Here is a 16,746-nt window from a genome sequence, read left to right as displayed (position 1 = left end):
GGAATTGTTAGTGGTTTAGTTGGAATGTATGGGAATCTAAAGGGGAGATGGGGGGCATGTGCTGTGGAAAGTGGAGTACGTAGCCTGCAGTAAAGGGGTATGCCTTCAGCTATGTGTGATGGTGAGATTATATGTCATTAGGTTGGTTTAATATCTCTGAACTTGTAGAACTTTTATTGCTTTATGTCAAAATTATCCAAATCTTGAAGTTCTTGGAGAAATTTATGTCCCAGATATTTGTACACATGGACTTTTTTAGACGTCTTACCTGGATTCCCTGAGGAGGGGAAGAACAGGTAGACCAGAAGATTTAAGAACCCTTTTAAATAATTTAGATTTTATTTCCTCTACAGCTCTTTTACGTTCAGTATTACAAGGCTTGGGTAGGATATGGGAGGGGTGACTGTAACTTGCAGGGGTAACTTAACAGAACATTGCTTTTGGGGTTTATTCCACATGAAGGTGTAGGAGAGAATGTTGAATGTTAAAAGCTTAGAAAACTGTTACTTATTCCTCTTTGCTTAACGATCTTTTGAAAAAAACATTAAATACCATTGTTGCAAAATGGCAACACAGGAAGAAAGATCTTTTTTTAGGTGATGAGCTCATTTAGCAGCACAGTATTCTGATGCTTAAAACTATGAGCAAAGACAATTAAAAAATACTGTGTTTGCTTGACTGATGTGCTGCTAGAAGACCAAAACAGTAATATATGCTTTATGTTTTCCAATGTACTGCTCCAAAACCCAGCCTTTATTAATTTTTCATCTAGAAAACTGTAATACCATTGGTAGCTCTTTTCTCTGGGTGATCTAGGGTGGCATGCCCAAGTGTGCTTTTTGATTTGTTATGCTGGTTACAGCAGAGGGCTGTAAGATTGAATTGCTTTTGACTGACTGGGTTGGGGGAGGGGGAGGAGATCAGGTGAATAAAAAAAGAAGAGAATGGAAAATAAAATCCCCAGAGCACCGCTAGCTTTGCAGCTTAAGTGTTTGCATATTAAAAATAACTTTTCTCATTGGTTGAAATGTCTAAGACCAGAGGAAAATGCGATGAGATTGTAAATCTGTAGGTGTCTTTGTATGTTGATAGTATAGTGGCTGGTATGGAAATTATTAGATTCCAGTTTTCTTTTGCTTGTACAGCTTGACAAGGTACTGAGGAATTTTTCTGGAATCACTCATTAAAAAAGTTTAGAAAGAAGAGCTGCTGCTTTTCAGTAAAATTGTTTGGCAAATACGCCATTCAGCATCAGTCCATGAAAGTAATGCCAGATTTCTAAGACTTTCAATGCACACTAGCATTTTAATTATTTTTTTTAAGTTTTGACAAGCATAATATAAATGACTCATGAGCTCTTTATAGAAATCCAGATTTTTGAAAAGTTTCGTTGAAGAGGTCCAGTTAAAAAGGTACTTGGATCATGTGTTCAGTGGACTTTTGTCTGCAAAAGGAAGGAGCTGCGTGTATATGTTCACCTGGACTCCTGTCCATAGAACAGCTGTTGTGGAACATGTCTCCTTTCTGACCTGAAAAGGTTATATTGAATAGCTGATTCCAAGTGATCAAATGCTGGTGCTGCATGTAACACGTACTGTAAATGTATTTTTAGATTGTCGGACACTATCTATCCATGTGTTAATTCTATATTAAAGTTACAGTGTGTGGAGTTTCAGGTGTGTATGGTCAGCTGTATCAAAATTGTTCTGTGCTCTCTAGTGCTAAAATAAGCTATAAGATAACTTAGTAATCTACAGAAGCTTTGTTTTTTACTGCAACAAGATTTTACATGTAAGCGTAGACCATACAGAATGTCTATCTTTATTTAGTAATTAGGCTGAAGGATATTGTGTGGACCCTGAACTTCCAGTAATTCTGTCTTAAAGATGTTTGGGATTTGCCATACTAGAACAAATTGCTGTAATACCAATAGAGTGAGCGGGAAGCAGCCTGCGATTTCCTGGAACTAGGAAGGAGCTGTTTGTCACTGAAGGAGGTGAGGAGGCAGGGCAGATTTCTGAAAATGCAGTCGCTGAGGCCTCTAGTACTTGATGCGTTGATTGTCTTCCCTGTGCTTGTTGTCAGCCTCAAAGATGACTGGAAAATTTGTAAGGAAAGGATATTAAGGGGGAGAAAGTCTCTTAAAATGCTGTTCCCACATCCTGTAATATGGCCTGTCGTTCTGTCTCTGATACTTGCTATGGGCATCCATCAGAGAGTGGATTCAGCTGAAATTAGGGGCTGTAAAAGTTAGTATTGGCAAATACTTACCTAAATAAAGCTTCACATCTATCTGTGGAGAGGGTTGCCTCCTGGTTGTTTTAGGTTCTCTGACCACATTCTTTATGGAAGAGGAGCAAGAAAAGAGTGGTGGTAGTGGCCGTGAAGTTCCTTATCTACAGTTTGCTTTTGGGGTTAAGAAAAGAGCATCTTCAAGCCATGTAAACTAAAATGCTAGAATAAATCTTTGAAATGTCCAGTGTAGAGTGCTGAGACTGATTATACAGCTTGTCTATGCTTTGTGCCTTAGACAGCTAGGAAGCCCACTCAGTGGGATGGTGGTGATTGAGCCACATCTCAGGTTTTGGTTTGCCCTAACTTGAAAACATGGGAAAATATTACTTTATCTTTGGTAAGTGTTCCTGGCCTCTCTAAAGTGTAAAAGCCAGTTGTGTTGTGAATGAGGGCTTAAGTGATACAGAATAGTTCTGCATCACTGGGTGAATTCTGCGACGAGTTTTGCAGAAAGTAGAGCACGTGGGTGTCCTGTCTTTCATGCTTTAGCATGGAGGCAACGAGTGAATGTGCTGTCATGCGTTAATGCGGAAGCAGCAGCTCGTGTGTTTCAGGAGTGAAGGAACTATGTGTTCTTGTGGAACATTAATGCAGTAAAATGTAGTACCTATAGTAGAAGAGAACCAACAATTGTTCCTGTCAAACTGTCAACATATCTTTTAAAATTGAAAATGAACTTTGTGAAGTTACATTATGGTGGTGCTGTGACTTCACTGTGTTCCAGTGTGTAGGTAAACAGCACTTGATTCAAAATTTTCGTGCTGTGAGGATTTTGAAATGCTGGACCAGGAGTAATTAATCTCAAAATAAAATTCACCAACTCTCCCAGATTATATAATGTTTCTCTGAGTTCTGTTTTTTCAAGGTAAATGTTGAAGCAAACTTGTTATTCTATGTTCTTTCCTGTGGAATATCACTTACCAGCTTTTGTTTGTTTTTAGAGCATTCAACAGTGAAAGGAAAACCTAGTGAGAGAAACAAAGAGAAAAAAGCAACCAGACCAGTACGGAAAGTGCAAAAACTGACACAGTTGTCAATTTCAGAGTCCAAACAAGGTGACTATCTCTGCTTAGAGGGAAGGCTGTCTCATGCCCTTCAGAGATGAGTTTTGTCTCAAGAAATTAAAAAATTTAAAGCCTATTGCTTGCAAAGTCTTCTCAGATGTGCAACAGTGCTGTTGTAGTGTGCTTATAGACTGTATGCACCACTGGGGATATGTATGGTGTTTTGTTATTGATTGGTTGGCTGTGCGTGCTTTTTTTGGTTTAGTTACCTGCTTTTCCACTTGCTGTGTGCACCTTACGGAAGCTGCTGAAGTATGTTGTTTCTCGGTGGGGGGGACACGACAGGTATCCTTAGGTACCTCTCAGCCCAACACAGACAAAAAACAGTGATAGCTCTGTTCATTCTGGATCCTCCTCCTGTTTTGGTTATGTTGAAGCTGGTTAATGCTTGCTCTACCGCTCAGGGAGTAATGCTGAGAGGTGGAGTGGAGATGATGTTAAAAAACTGTGCCAGTGGGACTTGCTGAGTTGCTGTCCTCTGCGAGGAGGGGTGCAGTGAAGGCTGTTCTCTTGTACAATTTCTCAACGGAGAAGCAGAGAACAGGACGTCCTTCTGGCTCTTCTCTGGCTATTGTTGTTCTACACCCTGTGTCAAGTTGGTGCCGTTCCACACCTTCAGTTCTGGCTTGACCCCTTCCTAGCATTTTCACTTAGTGAAAGAGTGTAAAAACATGTTCCCCAACAGGTCTTACAAATCTTGATATTATAAAGAAATATTTATTTATTTTGCCAGTTAAGAATTTTTTACTTACACTGTTGTCTGACATTTCTGCTGTCTATTAAAGAAAAGTATTTAGAGATGACAATGTGAACAGGTTGCTGTAGAGCAGTGCCTTGTAGGAGAAAATGAAATGAACTACTTGTGCAATTCTGTCAGTACTTCTTAGTTTTCCAGTAATGCTGATTTCTGATACTGTGTGTAGCAAAAGAATTAGGGATACTTCCACATCTGCTTTGTATTTGGTTTTAATTTTCATACAAAGTAAGGAGTTATGACTGCAATTGCACTACAGAGCTTATTTTTTTTCTTTAAACACATGCAAGGTTAGGCATCTCTTGTACTTTTTAAGGTTTTATATCTCTCCTTACATACAGGGACCCATAATTGGCAAACACTTTTTGAAGAAAAAATACTGCTTTAAAAAATTGTTACAATTTTTTTAGAGCGTGAATATGTGTTTCTGCATGTTGTAAATCATTAGGCTGCATGTGAGTATTTTGTGGTAATGATTAAAAGTAAGTGATAAATATGGATTTGTTCCTTCCTGTGCTGATCAATTCACACTTAAGGAACTACACTAAACTAACTTACATACTTGTGAGAGTTCCAAGTGAGAAAGGAGCACAGATTGCTTCAAGTTTAAATGGCAATGGTTATTCTCCATAATGGATTAAATGTGAGGAGAATGACGGCCTGAAATCCCTAGAAGATAAAAACCAGATCGAAGTGGCATATCCGTGATGGTCCATCCTCCTCCAGTCACAGCAGTAAGAAACTGCTTAACATAGCCAAGGCTATAAATAGCCACAGCTCATGTTCCGCTCTGTTAGCGTGTTTTAGTTCAAACAGCTGTCTTGAAATGGAAGATGAGACTTTACACCACCTTTTTAAATGCACACAGAAGTAATTGAGTTGGGCAAAAGAACCCCTTTGGCTGATAAGTCTCTTTCAAAGAGGCTTGTAGTGACATGTTTCAAGTGACAGATTTATAAAATACTTGGATAATTTACAATGCAAGCAAAGAGTACTGTTAGTAAATGGATGAATAGTGGGCTGCAGACTTCTGACTGAACAGATTTCCTCCTCCTGCTTTAAAATAACAAACAGAAAAGGGACTGGGGGGACTGAGTACTGGGATTGTCAAACCACTGTCTGTCTGCTGTCCTGAATTTCACCTGAAGTTGCTTTGTTACCATGTCTTCAAAGTCCTGTTGGGCCCAGAGTGCAATCCCTGTTTGTGTGGCTGTAGTATTTTCATGCTGCAGTGTCTGGGTTTGTTCAGGCAGTGCTGTCAGAGGTAGAACCTGAAACTGAGTAATTAGAAATCAACTGCAAATTGTGTATTCAAGTTAGGTACTTTTCTAGCAATAAAATATTGCTGAATAGTCTGAATCGGGTTATTAATAATTTTCTTTTTTTATATGATGCTTTTCTCCAAAGCTCTTTAAGGTCATTATTTCAAAGAAAAAAAATATAAATAATATTAGAAGTTAGTGAAATGCAAGGTGAGTTGAATAAACCTAGTATTTAATCTAACCAATATTAGGTAAAGATGCCACTGTACTCAGTTTTTATAATTTAAGTATGTGCAGGATGATAAAAATAATACTAATAACATTTTAATTGGGTTTCTGTCACCTGCAAGGTAGTCTGCTCTTGCTTTAAGTATCACCTAATAGGGTTTATCTTAACTATTTTCAGTCATGGTACAGAAATCCCAGCTAGAGGACAGTGAGCTAGCATTGGCATAGAACAACTGCTGCTTGGCATATTTTAATGTCCTCACAAGACACCTACCTCAGCAATTAATTACCCATAAACATCTCTAAAGTATAGGGGCTTTTCCTAGAATACCAGCTAAATATTCTTTTAATATGAAGGTGAATTGTTATTTATCTTCCACCTTTATTTTTTCTTATTATTACAACATTTTAGATCCTTTTATCTTTTTTTCTTATTCCCCTTCCTTGAGTGGAGATGAACAACTTCTTCTCAGTTACTGTACAAATATTTCGCTTCTCCCCACTAACATTTGCTTATATGTTTCAGACTTGCGTAACCCTTTTTCCTTTTTTAAGTCAGTCTTTGTAGGGCTTTAATGTGCTACAGTATGTGTTGGATTTTTATGTTGTGGTGCATAGGCATGAAACACTGGTAGTTGTGCGAGTCAGCTGTTGAGTGTCTTCATGGTACATCACAGTTATGACTGTTTGGTGTGACTGCAGCCATACCATTTACGCGGAACTAAATGGCACAGAAATGATTAATGCTTGCAATAAATACTTTTTTGATATGTTGCAACATCCATCTAGAGCTTGACTTTTATTTAATGCTTATTGTGCAGGTGGAAACTATGTAATAAATGCATCCTCCTGGCGGGAGGGACAAAAGCTAGTAAAAAAGATACTGGGTGCAGCTCCCAGAATAGAACAGGACAGAAGAGCTGTATCTAGTGACAGAACAGGACGAGAGAGCGCTGCCAAGTCTGGTAAGTTGCACTTTTTATCACTGGACTTTTTAAATTTTACTTTATTATATAACGCTACATGTCTGCAGAATAAAGTAGACTTGTGAGATAGAATGTAAGTGGTCTCTTATTAAAATAACTCCTATTTTTAACGTGGAGTTTGAGGGGGGAAATGGGGGGATTTTTTTCACATCCATGGTTGGGATGCTTAACCTCTTCCTGGGTGGTTTATCAGCTTTTCTTGGTGTCATGGGAAGCCTGCCCTGCACATGTGACTTGAGGGGCAGTACATGCTGCAAAGGTGCTCAGGAGCTCTGGAAAAGCTGGGGAATAGGTTGCAACCAAAAAAATGGATCACCTGCAATCTGTCTTTGCCTCTTGAAGCTAGTGGGGAAAGGAGTGGCTAGCAGTGGTCCACAAGTGAGATGAATTTTCCAGATGTGCTGCATATAATGCAGAAGCTATGGTTGGGGATCGCTGCTGTACAGGAATTGTGTTTCTTCCAGCTACTATATCACTTCATTCATGTGCATCATAAATCTTCACTGATTCTTCCACCAGCCCTTTTCAGAATTTATCCAGAATCTCAGACAGGGCAAGTAAGGGGCAGTGGTAGCTGCTGTGCTTCTTACTGTGAGGTGGTGCAGCTGGCAAGAGTATAAAGGGTGTGAGCTCAGTCTAAGCAAAGGCTGCTGTAATCGGACTGTGACACTGAGTGAAAGCACATTTACAGTGACATCTGCACTTCTCCCTCATCCTCACTTTTTCAGCTGTTTCGGTGATGGCATTTAATTTTCCAAATTTGATTTTTACTTGAAACATTTGACAAGTCTTATTCTTTAGCAGGCTGTATTGGAAGGACAGGTTCAGATTCCAGGCTGGATATTACCCATAAAACCTCTTCAAGAAGTTCTCAAAGGTCAAGAAGTAAAGTACGGTCTGAGAATAATCTGAAGAAACTGGAGGCTGCTCTTCCAGATGATAACCAAGAAGATCATGCCTCTGTAAATAAGGACTTCCTACCCGTGGAGATACGTGGAATTCTTGATGACTTGCAGTTGGATTCCATGAGTATAAAGCAAGAGAAAGATGTGGAAAAGCAGAATCAGAAATCTGGTTTGCCTTCTCAAAATGCCAGGAGCCACAGTCCAACCAAAAGGAAACCAGACAAGGTAGCTGCCAGTGAGGAGCCTCAGGTGATCTCTAAGAAACGTCACTATGATACAGATGAGGTTCGTCAGTACATCATCAGGCAGCAAGAGGAGAGGAAGAAGAAGCAGAATGAAGAGAAGAAAGCACAAAAAGAGGCAACAGAACAGAAGAACAAAAGGCTCCAAGAGCTCTACAGAAAGCAGAAAGAGGCTTTCACTAAAGTGAAGAATGTGCCACCCCCTGAGCCTTCAGCAGCCAAACGGTTACAGGAAACCTATTCTAAGCTATTGCTGGAACATACGCTTTTAGAAGAGCCACCTCAGCTGCCTACGGTGCAGGAAACACAGGTACAGCTGATTCACTAACTTAATGTGTTGCAGTTGATGGCAGGAGTAGGAGGTCACATGTCTAGGAAGGTCATGAGTTGTCCTGGTCTGGTTATCATTTAAGAAGGATACAAAGAAAACTAGCTTTTCCTGAAACATAGTGGTTTTGATCTGGACCCTCCTTGCCAATGGCCACTTTTCAGCAGAGCAAGGCCTCCTGCAAAGGTGATTGAGATAATCTTTGTGTTATGAATAGTAGCAGAATTCTGGATATTAGCTAACAGCAGCTATAAAGGTTGGCTCTTAAGAAAACTTTAAACATGAGTCAAACTGTGATTTGAAGAGCTTTCTCTGAAGTTGCTTTCAGTGGATGAACTTCAGCAGCAGTGGGTTAAATAATTTTGCTAATCATGAACTGAAAGAAGATTAATATATGGTAAAAGACTAATAGCAAGTTGATGTGTTCAGCTGAACTAGTTCAGTATGGGAGCAAAGCTTTTTCCCCAGTATATTCTGCTGAGGCAAAACCATAAATGTCTTGTGTTTTAAGTCTTTGCGTTGTCAGAGGGATGTGGTACTATGCTGAGAAATGTAAGCCTTTTCAATTTTAATGAGACAAGAGCTTCTAAACTCCTACAGGCTTTAGCAAATGCATTTTTCTGGTTGTCTTCATTTCTAGCCCAGACCTGGTTATCAACCATCTGGGGAATCTGACAAGGAAAACAAGGCTCAGGAGCGTCCTCCTAGTGCATCTTCAAGTAGTGACATGTCGCTTTCAGAACCGCAGCAGCCGCTACTGAGGTGAGCTGTTGTGGGCCTTTTGAGAGAGAGGAAAATACTCCAGTCTTCATCTCTGAGAGTTGAAAATAGACTACGTTCTTCAGTTCACGTTCTAGTGAGAATAATTGTCTTTATGGCAACTGTGACGTTTCCTCACAGTTACGAGGAAGCTGATGCAGAAAAGCACATGAAAATTTTGGATATGGGTATTTAGTGAGTCTGTAACTAAGTAAAGTGAATGGCGGTTGCTGTTAATCTTTTGCTGGCATCAAGGGGATGTGCATTTCATACTGGGAGACTTTTCCTCTGCCATTGCCATCGGGCAAGAGAAGCTGATCATACAAATACATCTGTTGATTTTTATTATTTGCTTTGTTCAATATTTCTATTTATTCTATTGTCTTGGATTCAGGCCTTTAGTTACTGTCTCCAAAGTACCAAAACCCTCTGCTTCTGCTTGGAAACTAGCCTTTCCCGATTTTCTTCCATGCTGCTTTTCCCCATTTTTAGTTGTTCAGTATATTGTCAAAGTTTCTCTTACTGTAAGACAAGGTGCCTAACCAAACACTTAAATATAAGGAACTAAAAATGATAAAGTTTCTTGCATATCCTTAGTATTCAATGCGCAAGTGTGTCTTCGTTTTTAGTTACATAGTGAATGTCTGCTTCTTAAATACATACTTGCTTCATTATCTGTACCTTAACTTGGTCAAATCCATGCAGACTTTGTAAATTCAATGAGACCTGTTTCCTTTCTGGAAAAAGTTCAAGGAAGCACTAGGGATGCTATGTAGTACAGTGCTTAGAATAGGCTGCTAAACCATATGGCAGTAAATATTGTTAGTGTAACATGGTAAGGAAAAAACATGTAGGTGCTAATAGTTGGGAAGAGATGAGACTTAAAGGGCTGCGTAAGTTATTTGAAGAACCTCATAGTAAGCAACAGGTTTTTTGTGAGGGACTTTCCAGGTTTCCTAGTATTCAGAATATGTGCAAGTGATGTTAGTGAAGAAACATCTCTGCAGAGCTCCTGTCATGCAAGTGTGAGCTCTCTGAAAATAAGAAAAGATGTCTTGAAGAACTTCAAACATCCTTGTATTTCCAGTCCTCTTTTTCTCTGTTTCTCTTGACTATCCTAAGTGACAGCTCCAGTGAAACATGGGCTGGGTTAAACTGGAGGGGGAAGGCTGGAGCTAAGAAATTCCAAAGAAAAAAAAAAGTTTCCTCCCTTTGGAAGTCAGGAAACTTTTGGAAAAGTCTTACTGCTGCTGCTGAAAACACTCAGCTTGTTACCACCCTAAAACACACAGTACACCATAAACGGCATATCGCATTTGGGATGTGCTGGACGTTTTTTAAATAACATTCTGTAACTGTTTACAGTCCCATTCCCTGCCCCTTTGATTCCACAAAAAAGTATTTCTTCCTGTAAAATACAGTAGGGGCAATGATACTTTCGTCTAAAACTTGTATAAATCATCAACTTAAGTGCTGACTTTTCATTTCAGGAGTGATTTGATGGAGCCTCCATGGGTACAGCCAGACAGGTTGAGCCCGAGAGTCCAGCTCTCTCACCCGCAAGCTCTCGTGGGCTCAGCTGGAGGCCCTTGCTCCCAGCACTGGAGTATGGAGCAGATAGACCTTTTGTCAAAGGAGTGTGATGCGATGTTGGCAGGCAGGAGGACCCATGCTGCACCTGCGGGATCGCTGACCCTGATGCCTCAGCCATATCTGAATTCATCTGGTGCACAGCAGAATCTCTTAGTAAAACCTACTGCTAACCAATATAAGAGCAAATTAGATCGGATTGAAGCTTTGAGAGCTACAGCTGCTTCCCTTTCTAGCAGAATTGAAAGTGAAGCCAAAAAGTTGGCTGGGGCTGGTATCAATTATGGTACCATGTGGAACTCGGGCCATGAATTTATGCAAGAAAACCAGGATGATGGGCGGTGGGCAAAGGTTGTGAGTCCTCCTGTGAGAGAGGAAAATGAAGATGCTTTTTCAGCCAGAATTCAAAAAATGTTGGGTACCTGTGTGTCTCATACAGCCTTTGATGACAGCCTTCCTGGGGTAGGCAACCTTAGTGAATTTAAAAAACTCCCTGAGACGATCAGGCCTCATACTGATGCAGTCAGCCTTGTAATGAGGTCCCCCACTGCTAACAGGCGTGAAGGGGTACTAGGACACTTATCTAAAAGGCAGAGTGACTCCCCAGGGCGTGAAAACCAGGCTTACACTCTGAATAAAGCTGCAATTCCTCATGAGTCCAGCATCGAATCCATCAGTGAAGGGCCTCTCCTGAGTGACGGAGGCCTCTCTGAAGAGGAGGGAGGCCAGCACAAACAGTTGCCACTGAAGATGCTGGAGACGTTGCAAGAGAAGGATTTCTGCATTCGGGAGAGAAATGCTTTTGAGCCCATAAAGGAGTTTCAGAAAGCAGCTGAGAAGTATTTGCCACTTGTCGCTCAGACAAGTGGCACACACAGCAAGGGACCATGGGAGGAACTGGCGAAGGGAAGCCCCCACAGTGTCATCAACATCTTTGCGAAAAGTTACCAGCTTCATGGAAAAGGTAAAAATGGAAAAATTTCTCAAAGCTCTTGTAAATTGCTGCTCTCCAGTGTTACTACTCCTTACACTTTATACTTCGCAGGTAAGGAATGTGCTTTTGGATGTCTCAAACAGGAATCCGTGTAAGGTTTTCTCACTTTACTTTGGGATGATAAATTATTTCCCCCTGCCTTCTTGTCTAAGGTAAAAAAAAGAAGGAAAAAACCCCTTACTTTTCAACTGGAAGAAGGTTATTTTTGTATTAGATTGCTCTGTATTTCTAGATCAATAACCAGTTCATATACTGGGCTACATGTATTAAGGACAACCGTAGTTATGGAATTGTGAATGTAAAGTTTACATTTATTTTATCAAAAATTGCATACTAAATCTGAATTTCCCAGAGTGCGTTTGGAAGTAGTTCTGACCTCCATGGAGGACAGATCCTCCGGATTGGAATGTGCATCCTTCTACTTTATATGCACTCCAGATCATCTGTTATAACACATCATTCCTCTTTCAGTTAAGGCAGGAAGATGCATGCTTTATGCAGCACTTGTGTTACGGCTTAAACGAGTGCTTGCATGTATCCCAGTTTCTCCCTACACAAGAATAATACAGCTTTACTGTATTGTTAGAAATGTAACTTCAGTGGCTGAACCATGTGGACTTTCCTTTTGCATCTTTGCTCATATGAGTTACTTGATACTGTCTCAAAGTAGTGCAATAATTAGAGCTCCAGTAACAATATTGGATTTTGAAAAGGTAAGGTTTTGGTGTATCAGTAGGGAAAGTCTCTTGCTTAAATGAGCCTGTTTCAGGTGTTGGTGTCTTAGGGCATGCTTGACAAGTGCCTCATGCAGGACATTTCATTTGATTTTTGTATTTTGTACAATTTTATTCTTCATTTTATGAGTACTGTTCCTGTTGCCTTGAGTTCCTCATTTGGAGGAGGAATATTTTCAGAGAAGTTGATTTTTATCTTGTGCTTTTTCTTGATTCTTTTTTCCTTTATTTCCCTTAAAGATGATTGCATTTAAATTTTCTGCAGATGGCTCTACTCGCAAGCACTGCGCTCTTCAAGAACGTTTTAGCTGGAGTGTGTTAATGGAGTATTCAATAATTTACAAGAAGAGGAAGACTGCATGTTGTGTTGCTAAAACTGCCATGGGATGGCTGTACTGTTGTTCTCCTGATGTTTGTGTGTTTGAAAGGAAGTCTGTGTAACTCATGGTTGGGAGCATTTTAATTCCTGCAGCTTTATTACCTGCTTGATGCACATTTGCATTTGTCTTTTTTTTTTTTTTTTTTTTTTTGTCTTTTCACTTCTTCTTCCACACTTCAGTGTTTGATGAAAGGTCGAATGGAGGGGCTGCCCTTCTGCGCCCTTTACTGCCTGCCATGAGCCCTCCAGAGAGTGTGGTTTCTTACGAAGATGATTTTGCCTCATCGCAGGGAAGTGGCACTTTAACAGAAAAAAAGATGGCACGTGACTTCAGGTAACTGTGTGTTAGGCTTCTTGTAAAAAATCAAAATGCAGAATTTGACAGAACATAGTTAATACAAAATTTCACAATATGCTGGGTATCTTTTATGCTATGCTGTATTGTAATACTAGCCAAAGTGATGAGTTATTTCCTTGGGACCTTGCAGTTAATATAATAACCAGCATGACTGAAGTATTCCTGTTCTCTCTCTAATTTTTGTTGTTCTTCAGTCTGGCCAGGTAACTTTAGGTGAGGTTCTTACCCTTTGTAGTCGGGTGAAAATGAGTTCTCCAACTTGTGTGGCTGCTATAATGCTCAGCTGGTCAGTCATTGTAATTTAGAAAAGGGAAAAGATACTTGAAAGTGTTAAAAAATCTTCGGTACTTCAGAATTTTATAAAAAGCCTATGATGGCTTTCAGTAAGGGTTCAGTAATGCTTAGTAATAGATACATAAATTGTCTGTAAGAACTTCTAAAACCTTTTGTTCAGACAAAAATTTGAAGACTGGAAATCCTAGACTCTTCATATGACTACTGAATTCATGTGGCTTCCTGAATTTTCTAACACCTCTTTTTTGGTAATGAGATATACTTAACGTCTTTTGGGCATTCTGGGGGAGGTCACAAGTACTGTGTTTGTACTGGTGATACTTCACCTCAGAAGAAAGGAAGGTAAAAGGCACTTTGCACACTGAAACCATGTTGGCTGCAAGAAATGGTTTCTTTCAGATTAAACTTCTTGATAGGTCTTCTGTTGGTATTTATTATATGATGCATTACACTCTTTTTTGCAAATTCTTTGTAATCCTTTATGGAAAATCACTCATGTATGTGTCAATTGATGATATCTACGTGCCCAGAGATGATGTATAATTCAGTCATACTTGGAGTCCTTCTTATGTTGTTCAAGCCTGTAGCTAAATTGCTCGTAAGAGTTAGTGTTGGAGAGGATGGTTGTTACCCATCTTTTACTGTTTCATGTTACTGGAAGCATGTTTCATTATGGTCAATATCATGCCAAACTTCCTCGTGTTTTAGCTATCACAGTTTTTAATCTCAAAATCGATGCTTTTCAAGATGGGCTAATTAGTTTTATCTGTCTGTCTCTAAACTGTGGTGGATTTCTTGTGCACAATGTAATGTGGGAGTTGGAAGTCCTTCATCACTGTCCATGTGCTCCTTTTTAGTGTTGCTGGCAGCAGCAGTTCAAGCATGCAGGAGGAAGTTCTGAGCAGGAAGTCTCCCCACGAACCTCGATCTGTAGAACTTGCTTCTCAGCATTCATCTGGACCACGGTCTGCAGCCTCTTCTCGCTCATCTGCTTCCTCTAAAAAGAGAGGGAAAAAGGAACGTAAGTGCTGTACTTGACTGTAGGGTTTTGGGTTTGTGGCAGGTTTTTTGTTGAAGGAGGTTTTAGGGTTTTCTTGTCATGAAAATTGCAGTCCTACTTATCTGGAAACTGTTATCTAATAGTGATAGTATGATTTATTTATTCCTCCAGTAATTCCTTCCTAAATTCTTTTTGACTCTGATTATTCTCTGACCTTAAAATAAAAGAATCTAAAATTAAATAAGCAAGAGGTTGTTAACAGCATTGAAAAGTTTTCTTTTCCTAAACCAGCCTTCTAACAAATTAGTTAGTTTTAATATCATGTGAGAACTATCCTCAGATTCTGTACTGAGGAAATTCCAGTAGGCTGCTGAGAAATCAGAGTTTGGGCCACATTTATGAAAGCAACAACAAGTTTGCCTGTATGCTTCATCTTTGGATCAAAGGCAGTTTTTATAAGCGCACAAATTAATAAATACGCTTATTCCTATGGTAACTTGTATATTACAAAACCATGGAGAAACTTGAGATTTGGTATACTCTCACTAGATCAGCAGTGGATAACAAGAAAAAGTTAGGTTTAAAGCCAATAAAAGGATGAGAAAAATAGGATTGGCAATTCCAAATAATCTCTTTTCCTCTTTTTTCAAAACTCTCTAGCTTACCCAAAGAAAGCTAGGCTTTATTCTGGTTATCAGTATCGAGAAGTCAAATGTGTATTTTCTTTAGATTAGCAGATAGTGTGCTGAAATGAAAGCTGAATGACAGTTTTGTTGGCACTGGACACAATATGCAGAAGAGAACTTAATCTCCTGTAGGAAGCTGCCAAATTTATGTTTCTTGCTTGTTGGATTTGTAGACTTCTCACTCAAAGGCATCTTTAATTGAGGAAAAAAATTCTCAATTATTTGTTTTGGGGCTCTTGATGGTCAGGTAGTCATAAATAGAATACCAAATGTAAACTTTAGGCAATGTTGTTATTTCTTAGGGTTGGACTCTTTCAATGGAAGTTCTCACCACTTTTCTGCGGAAGAAGATAAAAGGCTTTCTGAATTAGACTGGGGAACCCAACAGGCAAAAAAATCCTTATCAAATAGCAGAATTTCTAGTAAAGATCATGAGCAGAACCCAGATACAGACAGCACACTGGAAAACTTGTCTGGACACTCCCTGATGAGGTAACATGAACATTATAAGACTGTATGCAAATATAAGCTTGGTAGCCTTATGGCATGTTATCAAAAATGGCACTGTATTTGGATGTGCAAAGGGAGAGTAACAGAAATTATCAAATGTTAGTAAGATGGCAATGCAGAAAATGTTTTTTTAATGACATTCAAATTTTTTTCTCTTTTTTTCTTCATTTTTAAGTGAAATTAAAATTTTCGTATTTTAAATACAAAAGCCTAAAGTAGGTGGCTGTAGTAAGAGAAAATACAAAACAATGATTCCTTCCCAAATGACTCCTCTGTTTTTGTAAGGATAACTGGCTGATAGAGGTGTCTTGTCAGGTTCAGTACCTTAAGCATTGAAATACAGTTTTCATTTTCCACTTCTCAAATGGTATGTAAGAAGGGAGGAGCAGAGTGGGGGAGGAGGGAGGAATAGCTGGTCAACCTATTAAGTTATCTTGCCCTTTTCAGTGGGATCCACAGACATTTTTGGCTACACTTGTGTTCAGCTAATATTCATAAGCCTATGCAGCTCTGTGAGTTGATGCTTTTTGAGAGGTGAACTAATCCTCAGAAAAGAGTGTAGACTTATGTGGGTGACTTTCACTGATAATCCAGTATTGGATTTGAAAGGTCCTGTGACCTCCCAAGATGTGCCAAGTAAAGCAAAACATCTTCCTAAGGGATTTAAGAAGCCGCTGTTAATCTTCTTTGGCTTAATAAAATTGGAATATTAGATTTAAGAAGTGTCTGCATTATTTTCTGTGTGTTTAAAAGAAGAGATGTCTTAAATTTTCTCTTGAGCAGTGTTGCTGTAGTATTTTACTAACTGTTTAAGTGAAGTTTTGGCCTTCAAGCATTTCATTGCATTTTAAGTGAAAGCGATCGAGACTCAGGGCAATGGCTTATCTCATTCAGATGCATCCACATGCTGATAGTAACCTGTTTACTGTTTAAAAATACTGTTCATTGTATTCTGGTATCAAGTTATTGCCCTAATATCCTGTGAGTAGAAGCTCTTCACTCAGCCTCTCAAAACAGATGTGTGAATGCACATGCAGATGAGCGCATCCTGACTTTCTCATGCCAGGTTCCTAACAGGAGGCATTGAAACTGTTTGTCTGGCCCTGAAGAACATGTAGATACGATGTTAATATTTTTTCTGTGTGTGTATGTGTGTGTCCCTGTGCTAACTAGGTTTAATACTTGGGGGGGGGGGGGGGGGGCGGAAATAGGGTGCTCTAGAAACTTAACCCGAAACTGGGATATAGGTACAAAACCCATCTCATGAGCCCATTTCCTAAAGGCAGACTGGGCCTGTGCAAACAATAGAAGACTGTATCTTTTGCATGGATCTGTTTGGTGTGTATTAGTGGAAGAACTAGGTTATTGCTTTATTGTC

The 16,746-nt window shown here is 39.5% G+C and overlaps 1 protein-coding gene across 9 annotated transcripts in view; it reads left to right on the top strand.

Moving 5' to 3' along the window:
• CEP350 (centrosomal protein 350) overlaps positions 1-16,746 on the top strand; it is an 80,766-nt gene that overhangs the window by 23,157 nt on the left and 40,863 nt on the right. For 7 of the 9 annotated variants that reach the window (XM_080407363.1, XM_080407360.1, XM_080407362.1 and 4 more), the window contains 8 exons: positions 3,237-3,350; positions 6,425-6,568; positions 7,391-8,046; positions 8,705-8,826; positions 10,314-11,377; positions 12,701-12,854; positions 14,030-14,193; positions 15,161-15,350. In XM_080407363.1, coding sequence (XP_080263489.1) covers positions 3,237-3,350; positions 6,425-6,568; positions 7,391-8,046; positions 8,705-8,826; positions 10,314-11,377; positions 12,701-12,854; positions 14,030-14,193; positions 15,161-15,350 — 2,608 coding nt within the window. The remainder of the gene's footprint in view (positions 1-3,236; positions 3,351-6,424; positions 6,569-7,390; positions 8,047-8,704; positions 8,827-10,313; positions 11,378-12,700; positions 12,855-14,029; positions 14,194-15,160; positions 15,351-16,746) is intronic. The other 2 variants (XM_080407361.1, XM_080407359.1) reach the window with 1 other exon arrangement.

Source organism: Falco punctatus, assembly GCF_963210335.1.
Source record: "Falco punctatus genome assembly, chromosome: 11".
NCBI lineage: Eukaryota > Metazoa > Chordata > Aves > Falconiformes > Falconidae > Falco > Falco punctatus.
This window is presented reverse-complemented; position numbering and strand designations above follow the sequence as displayed.